This window comes from Callorhinus ursinus, unplaced genomic scaffold (genome assembly GCF_003265705.2).
Source record: "Callorhinus ursinus isolate GAN/ISIS: 27379988/994484 unplaced genomic scaffold, GSC_fseal_2.0 scaffold12, whole genome shotgun sequence".
NCBI classification, from domain to species: domain Eukaryota; kingdom Metazoa; phylum Chordata; class Mammalia; order Carnivora; family Otariidae; genus Callorhinus; species Callorhinus ursinus.
Window position 1 is genome coordinate 36,971,930 of NW_027397074.1, and position 15,550 is coordinate 36,987,479.

General features: G+C 36.0%; 1 protein-coding gene across 2 annotated transcripts in view; it reads left to right on the top strand.

The window, feature by feature from the left end:
* Positions 1 to 15,550, top strand: part of ITGB8 (integrin subunit beta 8) — a 79,191-nt gene that overhangs the window by 57,909 nt on the left and 5,732 nt on the right. For both annotated transcript variants that reach the window (XR_012380244.1, XM_025872994.2), the window contains exons 8-13: positions 2,480 to 2,569; positions 6,635 to 6,769; positions 7,809 to 8,214; positions 10,616 to 10,841; positions 12,188 to 12,294; positions 15,309 to 15,472. Coding sequence is in view for 1 of the 2 variants with exons in the window: in XM_025872994.2 (XP_025728779.1) it covers positions 2,480 to 2,569; positions 6,635 to 6,769; positions 7,809 to 8,214; positions 10,616 to 10,841; positions 12,188 to 12,294; positions 15,309 to 15,472 (1,128 nt within the window). In the remaining variant the exon portion in view is untranslated. The remainder of the gene's footprint in view (positions 1 to 2,479; positions 2,570 to 6,634; positions 6,770 to 7,808; positions 8,215 to 10,615; positions 10,842 to 12,187; positions 12,295 to 15,308; positions 15,473 to 15,550) is intronic.

The window sequence follows — 15,550 nt, forward strand, 5'->3', positions numbered from 1 at the left end:
ACACACACACACACACACACACACACACACACACACACACACACACACTGGAATATTACTCAGCTATCAAAAAGAATGAAGTCTTGACATTTGCAATGCCATGGATGGAGCTAGAGTGTATTATGCTAAGTGAGATAAATCAGTCAGAGAAAGACAAATACCATATGAATTCACTCATGTGTGGAATTTAAGAAATAAAAAACTGATGATGATGAACATGTGGGAGGGGGGAAAAAGTAAAAGAGAGAGAGGGAAACAAACCATAAGAGACTCTTAAAGATAGAGAACAAACAGAGGGTTGATGAAGGGAGGTGGGTGATGGATATTAGGAGGGCACTTGATATGATGAGCACTGGGTGTTGTATGTAAGTGATGAATCACTGAATTCTACTCCTGAAACCTATATTGCACTGTATGATAACTAACTAGAATTTAAATAAAAATTTGAAAAAAAAAAGAATGAGAGTGTAACTTAAATAAAAAATAAACTTTAGAGAGAAAAAAATAGTTGTATTTCAAATTATTGTGCAGGTTGTTACTACTTTAGCCTTGTCCTTCTCTGCTATGTATTATTTCTTTTTTTTTTTTTTTAAAGATTTTATTTATTTATTTGAGAGACAGAGAGAATGAGAGAGAAAGCACATGAGATGGGGGTAGGGTCAGAGGGAGAAGCAGACTCCCTGCCGAGCAGGGAGCCCGATGCGGGACTCGATCCCGGGACTCCAGGATCATGACCTGAGCCGAAGGCAGTCGCTTAACCAACTGAGCCACCCAGGCGCCCTGCTATGTATTATTTCTTGATGTTGTTATTGGCTTTAGCAGTTTCTTCCTACTCCTTTAAAAAGATTTTCATTGATGGATAAAACCATAAACCAGGTTTATTATTAACTAAATTGTGTATAAAGTATGAATCAACAGGCTCAGAAAGCCTGACAAGTTTTGCCAAGAATCCTGTGTATGTCTTTGCAGTCACCTACTTTGGCTGCCCAGAGATATTTTTATCAACTACCTTCATCTGGGTTGTAACAGCCTCCAAACCTGTCTCCCAAATGCATCCTATACCTGTCTGCAAGATGATCTATTAAATCACAATTGTGACCAAAGTTCTCCCTAGAGCAAAATATTCCAGTGGTTCTCTCTGATTTAAAAGTCTTTAATGTGGCATATGAAACCATCTGGTCCCTGCTTGCCTCTCTTGTCCCCCATTATTCTTGCCTTATACTTGTCCCTCTAGCCATGTCTCCTGTGCATACACACTCACCAGGTTCTTTCTTTCCTTTTTGCCTTTGTTCTTGCTACCTCTCCCCCTTGCCTGGGAGTCTCTTTCCCTCATTACTTGGCTCACTCTTAGTCATCCTTTAAGATACATTTCATGAGTCACCTCCTATAGGAAACCATCCCTGACAGCCTTCCTCAGCCCTCAAACACTTGCTGGGCATCCCTCTCATCAGGGTCTGTGCATATCTCTGTTACTTCATGTGTACATTGTTTTTTGAAATTGTCATTTATATACCTGTGAGATCCTTAAGGATGGAAACTGCCAAGTGGTACATAATAGTTACTTAATAAAGGTTAGATAAATGGCTTTTAAAAATCTGTGAGTGATACATTTTCCCTATTACCTAAGATACCAAATTGTTAATGTCCAAGTAGTGACTGGCATACAACAGGAACTTAATAATACCTGTGAATGGTAAAATGAGTGTATAAATGGATTTTAAGACTTTCCATAATCTGATTCCTTAAAAATATTCAGTCTTCACTCCAGTCAGACTGGTTCTTGTCTTTTCTTACTTCATCTAGAACTCAGGTAAACCTTTAAGCCTTTGCTAATTCTCATTTTCTCACTTAGAAATACCTAGAGTTTTCTCCATAATTGTTAAGTGACATCCATCAAGAATACCCACTCCATGAAGCTTCCACTTGTGACAATGATTTTTTTCTCCATTCTGGGCCAACATGTCCTAAAGGTCACTCCACAGAACATTAGTTCTGCAAAATATTTACATATGTTACATGAGAAAAGGGTTTTGTAATTTTAAAATGTTGGAAATGCAGCAACAAATACTGCTAAATTATTTCCAAGACTTCTCTGAACCTTTATAAATGTGCATTTTGATTATCTAAGTGGAAGAAACCATATGCAATACTTGCCCTCAGAATCCTTTTGATAACTATGTTCCATGGAATATGGAAAATACTTTGGGAAATCTTGGTCTGTACTTTGATTGGGTTTTTAGGTCAACGTGTAATTTGTGCACCCATACACGCTCATGCACGTATACGTACACACTCCCATTTCAGGTGTATATGGTCTGGTGCCCTACTTGGTTGCTTATATTTTTCTTGTATCTTATATTTTTTTATTCATGTAATGGCTCACCTTCCACTTATAACTCTAAGAATTGTTAATATTTGTTGATTACTGAGGCACTGTATACTACTGTCATTAAGTAAATATTATTGGTATGTTTTCTAGGATCTTCTACCCCTCTTGCCTGGCACCATTGCTGGTGAAATAGAATCAAAGGCTGCAAACCTCAATAATTTGGTAGTAGAAGCCTATCAGGTATGTATATATTACACACAATTTTTTCATATAAACTTTTTTAAATTTTATTTTGTTAGGTTAATCACCATACATCATTAATTTTTTTCTTCTCATTGTAATTTTTTTTTTGCTGTGAATTGTGTAAGACATCATTAGTTTTTGATGTAGTGTTCCATGATTTATTGTTTGCATATAACACCCAGTGCTCCATGTAGAATGTGCCCTCTTTAATACCCATCACCAGGCTAACCCATCCCCCCACCCCCCTCCCCTCTAGAACCCTCAGTTTGTTTCTCAGAGTCCATAGTCTCTCATGGTTCGTCTCCCCCTCCGATTTCCCCCCCTTCATTTTTCCCTTCCTACTATCTTCTTCTTCTTCTTCTTTTTTTTAACATATAATGTATTATTTGTTTCAAAGGTATAAGTCTGTGTAAACTTTTAACTCCAGTTTCTGTGGCAAGATACAAATTAGTGCCCTATCAACTTGAGAGGAATGGTGGACAGAAAATTAGGTTAAAAATTAACATGAATTTAGCCCTGGTTCTATCACTAACTAGCCATGTAACCTTGGGAAATTCACGTCAGCTTTCTTTACTTCACCATCTCATTGTCAGTAAACTCAAGTTGGGCTAGAGGCTATCTAAATTTTCTTCTAAATCAAATGTTCCATAAGTCACCAAATCATGGCTATAAAACATACTTTATTATCAGAAATGTCACAATTTCCTATGTCATAAAGATAAAGAAATCCACACTATTTAAAGCAGCAAATTGTCTTCTGAAAATGAACTATCTGGGATATAGAGATTACTGAGAGGACTCTGTTGGGGTCTCCTAAATTAATCACTTGATTGTTTAATCAGGTATTTTAGCAGTGTTATCAAACTACTTTGATTAAAACAATCACCTTAAGAGGTATACTATTTTATTGAATTGACAGTTGTATGCTGTCCCTAGTCTATGAAGAGTGAGTGCCAAATGCAAAGATTTATAGAAACATCTGCTCTCTCAGCATAGGTCATTCTTGGATAGAATAATCACTGTTAAAATGTTGTAATAATTGTTATTGTTACTTTAATACCACCCAGAAACAGTTACTTTCCATACATGACTTCATTTAATCCACACAGCCAATCCATAAGGAAGATGTTAGTACTCCCATTTTGTATTTATAGAACCTCAAAGAAGCTAAGCAAGCTAACCAAAGGTCAAACAAGCAGAAGGATCAGGACCAGAACCCAGGTCTTTCTTAATTCTAGGCCTCAGGTGCTTCCTTCTGTGTGATAACACTTGTTTTTCTTTGTTTGTTTGTTTTTTTACAAACTATCCAAAAGTATGCTTTACTCTACCTTGAACTTATGGACCACTGATTAAGTCTCACTTCCCAAATTCTCTGATTCTCTTTCTTACACAGTAGAGATGAATAGTGTACACAGTAGCCCAAGCATTGTGAGCAACCTCAGGCTTCTTTTATTTTCTCTGTGCAACATCTGCCTTCTACTTGAGCACAAAAGGAAAAGTCAGGAAGTAGACATGAGATAGAAAATGAAGGACTCGAAAAATAAATCTTGTGGGTTTTTTTTTTTTTTTTTTTGCCAAGGAATTGTTCTATATCTGAAAACTACATTGGATGAAATAAGGAAGACCATCTTTATTCTTGTTTGTCACTGTTACAAAAGAACATTAGGACTAGGGGGAGCTTCTTATCAAGGAAGATGAAACATGTACAGTTCATTCCCATCTGCAGTTTGTTCCCAGGAATAATCAAAATAAGGAGGGAATGTGCAGTGTTAGAAATCACCCTAGTTTTTATTTTTATAGTATGAACCCATTTATTACTCCAAACAAGGAACATAAATTGACAAACTTGCCTGTGTGTCAGACTGTACTAATGGAAAGGGAACCAGCAGCATTTGGTTTTATGTTCTTTATTTGTCCAGGATAGGTATTCAGTGCTTTGGCTAACTGCAGTTCTGATTAACCTTAAACAATGGGAAAATACTAGCAAATCCAGTAAGACTTACTCTGGCTAATTAATCTCCTTAAGTTGAGATTCTGTTATTTTACATATATGTATATTTTCAAAATTCTTCTGAAATTTTATTTTGTCTTCACAGTCCAACAGAATTAATTCACAATTCATTGAAGAAAAATAATAAAAATATTTCATTCTAACTTTAATTTTTTGCATTTCCTTTTTAAGAATTTTATAAAATCACAAACAAATTTAGTGCATGGTGAATGTGACTGCATTTTATTTTTTATTAAATTAAATAAAAATCATGACTAAAAAAATTAAGCTGAAATTAAGAAATGAAAAGTAAATTATATTGAATACAAACAGAATTATACATCAAAAAATAAATTCTGCCTCTGTACTTGTTAGATATTAAAAAGGAAACTTAATATTGTGTTTGGAGCCTAATTTCTAAATCTCAAAACTAGGCAAAATTTTAGATATTTGTCTTCAATCCTGCTTAAGTGAAAAACATTAGTGTAACAAGGTTAACTTTTTAAGAGAAAGAACTTCAGAAGGGCAAACTGAGACACTCATTGTTTTAGGAATTTCCTTCTGATCTGTCAAACCATCACCCTATCAACACCATTTATATACCGTTACAAGTTTATGTTGGTTTGCTGAGAATGTTCAATTAAGTGATTACAATGGATGAGCTCTCTGAGAGATTTAAAAATGTGGCTAACACAGTCTTATCAAATCCAAATAAAATTTACTAACTTGAAGAAGTATCTTGTTCTAGATTTACCACCATGGTCAGCTATCAGGCAGTAAGCACACATTTCTTTATCGATTATACAGTTGAAGATGAAAATTTACTCAAGTAACAAATTAGAAGCCATTAGAAAATATTTTTTTCTTCATATCCTGCTACTCACTCTTTCCTTAGGTATATACTTCATCTTTTTTGTTTATAAATATAAGTTAAGGATTTTTGCATGTGGTAGACTGTTTTATGAGATGAAATACACATAGATCTTCAGTATATATTTAATGTAGCTAGAAATTTTGGAACCAAAGACTGTGCTGGAAGAAATCTGTGTGTGCTTGATACATGATAAGTTTTACATAGATATTTTTTGAGTAATTGAAAAAATGAATGAATAAATGAGTGAATGATTTTCTGTCTAGTAAGTGGTCCCATTTCAGTATTAAGGATTAGAACAAATCTGACACAAGCAAGCCCCAGGGACTTGGCAAAAATTGTAGGCCACTCCCCTTTTTTTTTTTTTTTTCTGTTATGTTAGTCACCATTCTTGGAGAATTTACAGGACCATATCAGGCAGGTAATTCTTATGCCTACAGTATAGAAATGCCCTCCCCAAAACTTACCTTTCAATGCTGTATCACTAAGGTATTTTAGCTTTCATGATAGCCGAAAGTGTTTGAAATGGAAATGTTTATTTAATAGCTGTAAATGTCAGAAATGTGTTCCAGATTTTAAGCTGTTAAGATTTACCCTTTGTTACAATCTAGGTGTTCTCAATGTTTTATTTAAATTTTGTCACAAAATATAAATATTGTTGGATTAAAATGACTATTTTTATAACAGGCTGAGTGAGAAATATCTTTTTTTAATTTTTTATTGTTATGTTAATCACCATACATTACATCATTAGTTTTTGATATAGTGTTCCATGATTCATTGTTTGTGCATAACACCCAGTGCTCCACGCAGAATGTGCCCTCTTTAATACCCATCACCAGGTTAACCCATCCCCCCACCCCCCTCCCCTCTAGAACCCTCAGTTTGTTTTTCAGAGTCCATCGTCTCTCATGGTTCGTCTCCCTGAGAAATATCTTTAAAGTCAAAATGCACATTCATGGAGATATGTGAAAAAATAGAACAATTTAAATGCAGATGGTCTAATCCCTCAGTATTTCTTATGTATCTCAAATATAATTGGGTCATTATATGGAAACACTACATTTATTTATCCTTTTATAGAGACAGACTTTGATTTAGTTAAAAATTAAATCTAGAATGATTTAATAAGCTTGCCCCTATTTAATTGCTTACATTTGAAACTTTTGTGATATACAATCAAAAAATGATGTCTCTGCAGAAACTCATTTCAGAAGTGAAAGTTCAGGTGGAAAACCAGGTAAAAGGCGTCTATTTTAATATTACCGCCATCTGTCCAGATGGGACCCGAAAACCAGGCACAGACGGATGTGGAAATGTGACAAGCAATGACGAAGTATGTGGGTGTACATTCTTCCCATTTAAAATAAATTAAGTTGTCTGGCATGTTTCTCACAGAAAAATCAAACCATTCTGGAAAACTATTTACTACTGACCCCAAGGATCTTATATATACACTTCAAAGTAATTTTTATTATCTCTTTCCAAAGTTCCTACTTGTTTTAACTCCACTGACTATTCTCTCAAACTCTCAAGTTAAATAAATACATACTATTTTAAATACTTATTTAATAATAATAACTTCAGGGGCGCCTGGGTGACTCAGTCGGTTAAACGGCTGCCTTTGGCTCAGGTCATGATCCCAGAGTCTTGGGATCGAGCCCCGCATCGGGCTCTCTGCTCCACAGGAAGTCTGCTTCTTCCTCTCCCACTCCCCCTGCTTGTGTTCCCTCTCTCGCTGTGTCTCTCTCTGTCAAATAAATAAAATCTTAAAAAAAAAAAAAATCTGAGAGTCCTAAATCTTTTTCCTTTAAGTAACATCAGAGAAAGCCTCATGTTTTCCTTCATTAATACCATGTATAAACTAAAATTGAACCCTGAAACTTTACTTGGGCCCCTAGGAAATAGGAACAAAAATAAGAATTGTTCATCTGAACATCCTGTCTCATGGTTTTAAACCAGGAGAGCAATAGTCCTTTATTTTAGTTTATTTGCTCTCTCCCTTGTGCGAAATATTCAATAACCGCACATTTTAGGACTTAATTCAGAAGATGATCTATTCTCTCTCAAGTTTGCTAAGAAATCAATGGAGGACATTTCAAATAGGCTTGAACCCATATCCATTTAATGGTACAATATAGACAAGTAGCAGTCATTGCTTCCTTTAACTCTCTAGTTCATTAATTAGGAAATAAATTAAATTAAAAAGGGATGTTACATCTACCTATGAAAGACTGCATGTGTAATTTACAAAGTATTATAAATTTCTATAAGATGGTACATTATTGATTCAGAATAGCATTAACAGATATAATAGTGATGATAAAAATAATCAGGACATATAAATATATATTTTCTTTCCCTCCCCCATTTAGGTTCTTTTCAATGTAACAGTTACAATGAAAAAGTGTGATGTCACAGGAGGAAAGAGCTATGCAATAATCAAACCTATTGGTTTCAATGAAACCACTAAAATTCATATACACAGAAACTGCAGCTGTCAGTGTGATGACGGGAGAGCACCTAAACAAAAGTGTGTAGATGAAGTGTTTCTAGATGCCAAGTGTTTCCAGTGTAATGAGAATAAATGTCATTTTGATGAAGATCAATTTCCTTCTGAGAGTTGCAAGTCACACAAGGATCAACCTGTTTGCAGTGGTCGAGGAGTTTGTGTTTGTGGGAAATGTCTATGTCACAAAATTAAGCTTGGAAAAGTGTATGGAAAATACTGTGAAAAGGATGACTTCTCTTGTCCGTATCACCATGGAAATCTGTGCGCTGGTAGGTTTAAATAAACATATACATGCAGGTTTTACTAGTTACTGTTAAACTGGCATATATATTAAAGTATCTTTAAGTCACATTTTTATAATTACCAATCCTGAATCTGAACTTAATATTCAGAGGTTCAAAGTCTATTAAATTAGGGCATGGCAACAGATTTATGGCATATGATTCTGCTGTTTATATTTTAAATTATTTTGTACAGGAAATACTTCAAAATAAAAACCAAAAATTCAGTGCTATTCTCAAGTATGCCTTGATCTATATACCCAGAAAAGGAAATTACTGTGATGTCTGGCAGGTTTTCTATAATCAGAGTATTCTTCTGGAAAGACCTGATTCATTCTCGTAAGTGGTCACTCCCTCCAGCTTGCTCAGAGGACAGTGAGCTATAAAAACATAGTTTCCATTCATTGGAAAATTCTTAAGGCACTATTATAGATGGTATTATAAATTTGTAATAACTTAAACCTTTCCAGTGTATTTTTGGAACAACGCCAGCAACGAAATTATCAAAGGACAGCATTCTCCAAGAAGATGCTGGTTTCAAAAGTAATCTAGAAGATTAGTACCAGAGGCCACACACGCAGACAACGTTTAAAAAATGAAATAATTTAAAACAAAAATATCAAAAGTACTTTTGGCTAATTCAGTTTACTGCCACCTAGAGGTTAGATTCTAGAAAATCTGTGCAACATTTGAAATTTAATAGAAAATATTGTTTTTAAATGAATTAATTTTTCTGTGACATTGTGCTAAATCCACTTATTGTTAAAACAGCTTTTTAATGTTTGCATTTTGGTAGCAAATATTGATTACCGATGAACTGAAATATTTCACTGCCATAACCATATGGAAAGTAACAAACCTATACAAATTTTCTATTCTTGTATAAACTAGAAATTTGCCCTATGTCACATAAATATGCAATGGAAAATTGCCTTTTTATTCTGTTATCGACACAAAACATTTTATATGCCAAACATTTATTCTGCTGTACCTGGTATCATTGGTAGAATGGATTATAGATGACTTAAGAACAAACTAGCAATTATCTTCTAATTTTTAGAGCTAATCCTATTTGGAACGGGGAAGAGGTCTGATATCCCACAGCTTTTGATCTCTCAAAGAAGCTTGAAATGCATTGAGAATCTCAGTCTCTATTTATAGTTAAATATCAAAAACCAATGTACTAGCCCTTCTATACGACTATACTGCCGACCCACAGGCAATTGAGAATCTGCTTTGAATTACTTGTGTATAAATTATAGTGCAAACTGTAGGCTGACAAATGTTTTCTTCACTAGTCTCCTTTGAGAATAAAAACACATGTTCACAGGTCAGCTGGCTAGGATTAGGTGTGCAGCCTGCATATAGGGAACTGGGTCTGGCAGGCATTTGTTTGGCCTGGATCTCATTAGTTTTACATTTAGCAATTGAGTTGATCCAATAGTAGCTTCTATGGAACAGTAACCCTGTGAGGTGCTCCTCAGTAAAAGGAGGGAGGGAAAGAGAGGGAGGAAGCCAGGAAGCAAGAGAAGGAAGGAAGGAAGGAAGGAAGGAAAAGTCTGTGGCCACATAAGCTTGAGAAACACTATGTAACCCTGTAATATATAATTGCTCTTGAAGATTTCTAATTCACATAAGCATATTAAATTTAGATGCCTCCTGCAGTCTAAAATCCATGTAAGTACATAGGACCAGTGTTTCCCCTCAACTCATTTGTCTGCATGCCCCCAAGCCCAACACACAAGTGTACATTTGCACACACACACACACACCCCACTTACTTTCTCTCATTTATGACCTAATAACAGCTCACAGCACACTGTAGGACATGCCCTTCTAACCTGTTAATGTCCTGAAGATGGGAAAGGATTAGTTCCACTTGCCCAGAGATCTTGTCTTTAAAATGGCGCTAGCGGCACTGAAGGACTAGAAGGGCTTGCCTCACAGACCCAAGTTATCCCAGGCCCCTAGCAATAACGAGAGACCACGAGAATAAATTATGGAAGCTATTAATCAAATACCCTGTTTTTCAGATCTTAAAACAGACAATTAACATTACTTCAGCCTTTGAGGCTTTTTTATATTTGTGTGTTTTTCATTCAAACCGGAACGGCCAGTGACCTTCAAGTGGCCAGGCAGCCCGAGCAGCAGAGCCGATGTCACAACGGTCAGCACAACATCTAGCCTCAGGAGAGTCCCTACAACCGAAAATTTGAAAATAGGCCCTCCTAAACCCTAGCATTGTTCTTGTCAGATGAATAGAAAATGATGCTGTTCCCACTCACTTGACGGTCGGTGTGTTTCCACGGATGGGGGAGGGGAATTCAGGTCTGGAAACACGTCAGAGTCAGCGGCCCCAGTAACTTAGGTCCTGGAGTGTCTGTTGCAGGGCATGGAGAGTGTGAAGCGGGCAGATGCCAGTGCTTCAGTGGCTGGGAAGGGGATCGCTGTCAGTGCCCGTCAGCCTCAGCCCAGCACTGTGTCAGTCCGAAGGGCCAAGTGTGCAGTGGAAGAGGTACGTGTGTATGTGGCAGGTGTGAATGCACGGATCCCAGGAGCATCGGCCGCTTCTGTGAACACTGCCCCACGTGTCACACAGCCTGCAGTGAAAACTGGTACGTGTTCTCTACCTCCAAACATACATACAGCAGTCCTTCAGTAGTGCTGGGTTCGTCCTTTCTCTATTTTGCCTTCCTTAATCTTAGATGTTGCTGGATCTTCTCTACCAGGTAAATTGTTATCATCATGCTAAAAAAGAACCGAATGGGGAATTTAGGAATTAGAAAACTTAGATTCCAACTTTCGGCCACTAGATAGCTGTGAAAACATCAGAATTGATCTAGGCATTCACTCCCTTAGCTTGTTTGAAATAGTTTTGTTTTTTTTGACCATCACATTTTTTTTATTATTATGTTATGTTAATTACCATACATTACATCATTAGTTTTTGATGTAGTGTTCCATGGAATAGTTTTGTTGTTTTAAAGAATAATATTCAGTGTTTATTGTTTTTTCCCCAGCTTTATTGAGATACAACTGACATATAACCTTGTTTACACAAGGCTTAAGGTATGCAACATGATGATTAAAATAATAATGAGGATTATAATAATAATAGTACCTGATATAGTTCTGTGACAGAATTAAGTTAGATAATTCATGTAAAACAAAAACAACCCAACCTTTGTACTTACTTGGTGCATAATAATCCTAGAATAAATGTTAGCTATTATTATTGGGTTTCTTTTATTTTTTTTATTTTTTGTTTTTTTAAAAATTTATTTTAAAAATAAAGAATGACAGTGGCTCTGAAGCACCTCTAGAAATAAGCGATGGATGAGTAAGAGGTGATATGTTAAATGAAGGTGGCATGTTGTTTTGTGTCAGTAACTAATTTCCCAGGAACAGTTTGAGCCTGCTCAAAGATCACTACTCTAACTATTACTGTGCCTTCCAATTTGTTTTATTCAAAATTTTTAAGACATTTACTTTCTCAGATTGGTAGCTCAAGTAAAATTTTTAAAATTATATATAGCAATTTATGTGACTCTCTTGGAAATGCAGTACTTAAACATAATGTTGGAGTTATTTCTAACGAACCCAGCTGAAACTTGAACTGTGTATTCATTGCTAAACTTTTCTATAGTATAACATTTATCCTCTAAAATATTTTTACGAGTTTTATTTGTGATGGAAGCATCTTATGTGTTTCCTATTTCTCAATAAGGAAAATTCATTATTTTGATTTTATACATTATTAAAAGATTTTTAGTGGTTAGAATATAATTTTACCGTGTAAATTCAGCCAGTATTACAAATAACTGTCATGGCTTTCCCAGTTTTACAAGGCGGCTGTCCTAAAGCAGCACTACTCTATTTTGATATTTTATTTCTTGCAGAAAATACTGTGGGCTATAACCTTTTCAAAGGTTAAATGTTTCATTTCTTTTCGTCCTTACAGGAATTGTGTGCAATGCCTTCACCCTTACAACCTGTCTCAAGCTATACTTGATCGTTGTAAAACCTCATGTGCTCTCATGGAACAGCATTATATGGACCAAACATCAGGTAAACCAAAGCTTAAAAAGCACTGAAGAGTATCTGCAGAGAATCACATTCCCCCAAAGGGCCCATAATCAATCATCCTAAAAAAGGACTAACTGCTTCAGTGTTTTCAGTCTTCCAGAGGTGGTACTCTTTTATAAAAAGCAGCTGAGTATATTTGCCATTGTTTGGCTGAATTGTTACATCTCCCATCCAATTACCCAGCTAAATTCTCATGCTGTGCCTCCCTGTGGCAGTACACCAGGCAGAATTACTACAGAGGCCTCAGTGAGCCAAGAGTGGAAATTTCCTACGTGGAGTCCATTTCATCCTTACAGATAAACAATGGAGCCATACTTATCTTTCATAACCCAAACTTGCTTCCAGATACAACGTTCCTCATGTAAAACCAAAATTCACTTTTATGTTTCAGATGAAGCCAAAAATCCTAAGTAGCATTGATCTGCTTTTGCAAAATATATAACTTAAAAAGGGCCATTCCTTTCTGGTATTTTTCATTCTGATGTAAATACAATTTAGGGGTGAATGATTATAAAGGCGGCATAATGGAAAAGGCATGAAACTTTTAGTCTGAAGACCTTGGCTTAACGCATGTCCCTTGACACTAACAGATAAGAAATACCAGCCCTCTTACAAAATTTCTCTGAGCCTCAGTTTCTTCATCTGTAATAGAGATAATAATACCAAACTCAAGGAGTTGTAGGACATTAAATGAGCCAGTGAATATGAAAGAAATATGTGAATTAAAAGATGACACGCAAATGGGAGAAACATGTAAAAGCTGTGTTCAAAGACAATTTTAAGACAAAAATTCATTAGAAGCCAAAAGCCAGTACACCACTTTGCTCAGGTGTTAAGGTTAAAGTACACATGAATTAGAAATTAAGCTTGAAATTATGTCTTCTTTGAAAATATTTCTACTGCTACTGTTATTTCTAGTCTCTCCTCAAACCTGTAAAGATAATTCCAGCTCTTAGACTGCACAGAAGAATAAACTTTCTCCAGTTTTCTTTCCTTCTTCCCTTGCATCCACACTAATCTTAGCCCATAATGAATTTGGCTTTGAAAAGAGCCCATGTGCTGCCAGCTGGGGCTGCAGCAATCACTCCAGAAAGCCAAGTGCCTTTTCTAATAAATAGAGCCCTTTCTGTCAACATGTCATTTATTATGTTAAGTAAACAAACCTACTCTGACCTAAGTGTGGTTACAAAAAGTATTCCCTTAAAGCTCCTTAGGAAAAGCCCTTGCTTGACCTAGACTAAGATGAGAGGCATGGCCAAGGCTAAATGTTTGTCTATCCAAAACAACATTCTAAAATGCATGCAGATTTGAGCCTGAAGATGTCCTCTATCCTAACCCATTAGAAATATTTGTGAAATTTATTGGTAGCTAGGGGGCTCCCCTCCCCTTCACAACTATGGTGGAAGGAGAGGGAAAGAGCATTTGTTAGCCACCTCTATTATCTATCCACTCAATCACACTTAAAGGGTGTTGTTCCAGTCTTCTGGCTAAGCTCCTCCTAGGCAAGAAGCCAATAAGTGGGATCAAGCCACGTGTCCCCTTTAAGGATCTGCTTTAGCTGATTGACTAGTTCTAAGTCAGCCAAGGGAAATGACAGTCTGTCAGGATGAAAGGCATGCTTGTCACAAACCTGAAGGTCACTGTGGAAGACTCCAAGGATACCACCTTTGAATAAAGTATCTTGGATTCTCTCTGAGTGAGAGACCAGTAACAACAGGAGACTTGTGCTTGCTTTTGGTGTTTCTATTCCAATTTGTAGTCCTTTGGACTCCCTTTAGCCTTTCTTTCAAGGAACCTTATCACTGACCAAAGAAAACTGGGCTTAGAATGTTCCCACTTGGAGAGGAGCCCTTGCCTCATTTCTGAGTTCTTGGCTTATTCAAAAGCATGCTTGGTCATCCCTGTGAATTCAGAACACAAATTACCCACGTTTGGGTGACTGCTCTTCTAAATCTTGGCAGGTTCTCCTCCCAAAAGGCCCTCTCAGGGAGACCTTCAGGCATTTAGGTGAAGTCCCTTAAGTCTGGAGAATGGGCAGAAAACACATGCCTCTTTAAGCCAGGAGGTAATTTTGTGTATCTGGGGCAGCTAGTGAATTCTGTGGAATACTGGCATATTGTGCAATGTTCCTCTTAGATTAGGGTAATACTTCTGGCATCCACAGAGCCTGTAGACTTTCCAACTAGGGTTTGCCAAAGGTCTGGTGTTAAAACAGAGACATTGTATGCTCCTCCTCTTAATGCAGCATTTTCCTTTTCCAGCTAGTAATTATTTGTTCTTGAAAAAAAATATACAGTGGAATTTTTAGAAGCAAAATTTGACAGATTTGGTTGACAAGTAAAAACTAAATTAATAAAAATTGAGGAAAAGAGATTTGCATATTGTCCTGAGCTGGACACTCTTATTCCCTGGAGAGGCTACATGTAATATTAATGGAAATTTACCCTACACTTTCAAAGGAAATACTTTTTCATCTATTAGAATAGTACTGATTTTTGCTTCTGCAGTTGTTTACTTTATTTTCCATTACTGATGTGCAATGAATGAAGAGCAAGCATAGCAAGAGAAACGTATGCTGATACACAGAGCTGTTAAATAATTTTTAAATCCCATTTTCCACTTAGTGATCAACAATGCACACCACAAAAACTGCCCCTCTCTGTCACAGAAAAAATTTTATTCTGTTAAGGAATTTGGGCACATTCCAGCTAATACAATTAAAAAATCAAGCTGCAAAGAAATAATATTTTTGAATACTTTAATTGTGGGTATTCTCCAAAACGGTTTTCTCTTGGAAATATTTTAATAATAAATGTTTAATAAAAATTACAGTTACTTTTTGAATCAGTAGTAATGACATTCTTCTGTTTTGAAAATGTAGATTTGCAAATATCTCTGGTCCTATTAATTGAGAAGGAGAACATTGTTTGCTTGTTAAAATCCTTTGATTTACTCATTCCAGTTTTTAATCCATTTATTTGTTTGCTTTATTACAGAATGTTTCTCTAGCCCAAGCTATTTAAGAATATTTTTCATCATCTTCATAGTTACATTCTTGATTGGGTTGCTTAAAGTCCTTATCATTAGACAGGTGATACTACAATGGAATAGTAATAAAATTAAGTCCTCGGCAGATTACAGGGTGTCGGCCTCAAAAAAGGTCAGTGAATTCTAAAAAAGAATTACTATCAGTATGTCATTGTCTACTTCCAATATTTAGACTGTTAAGTAATATTAT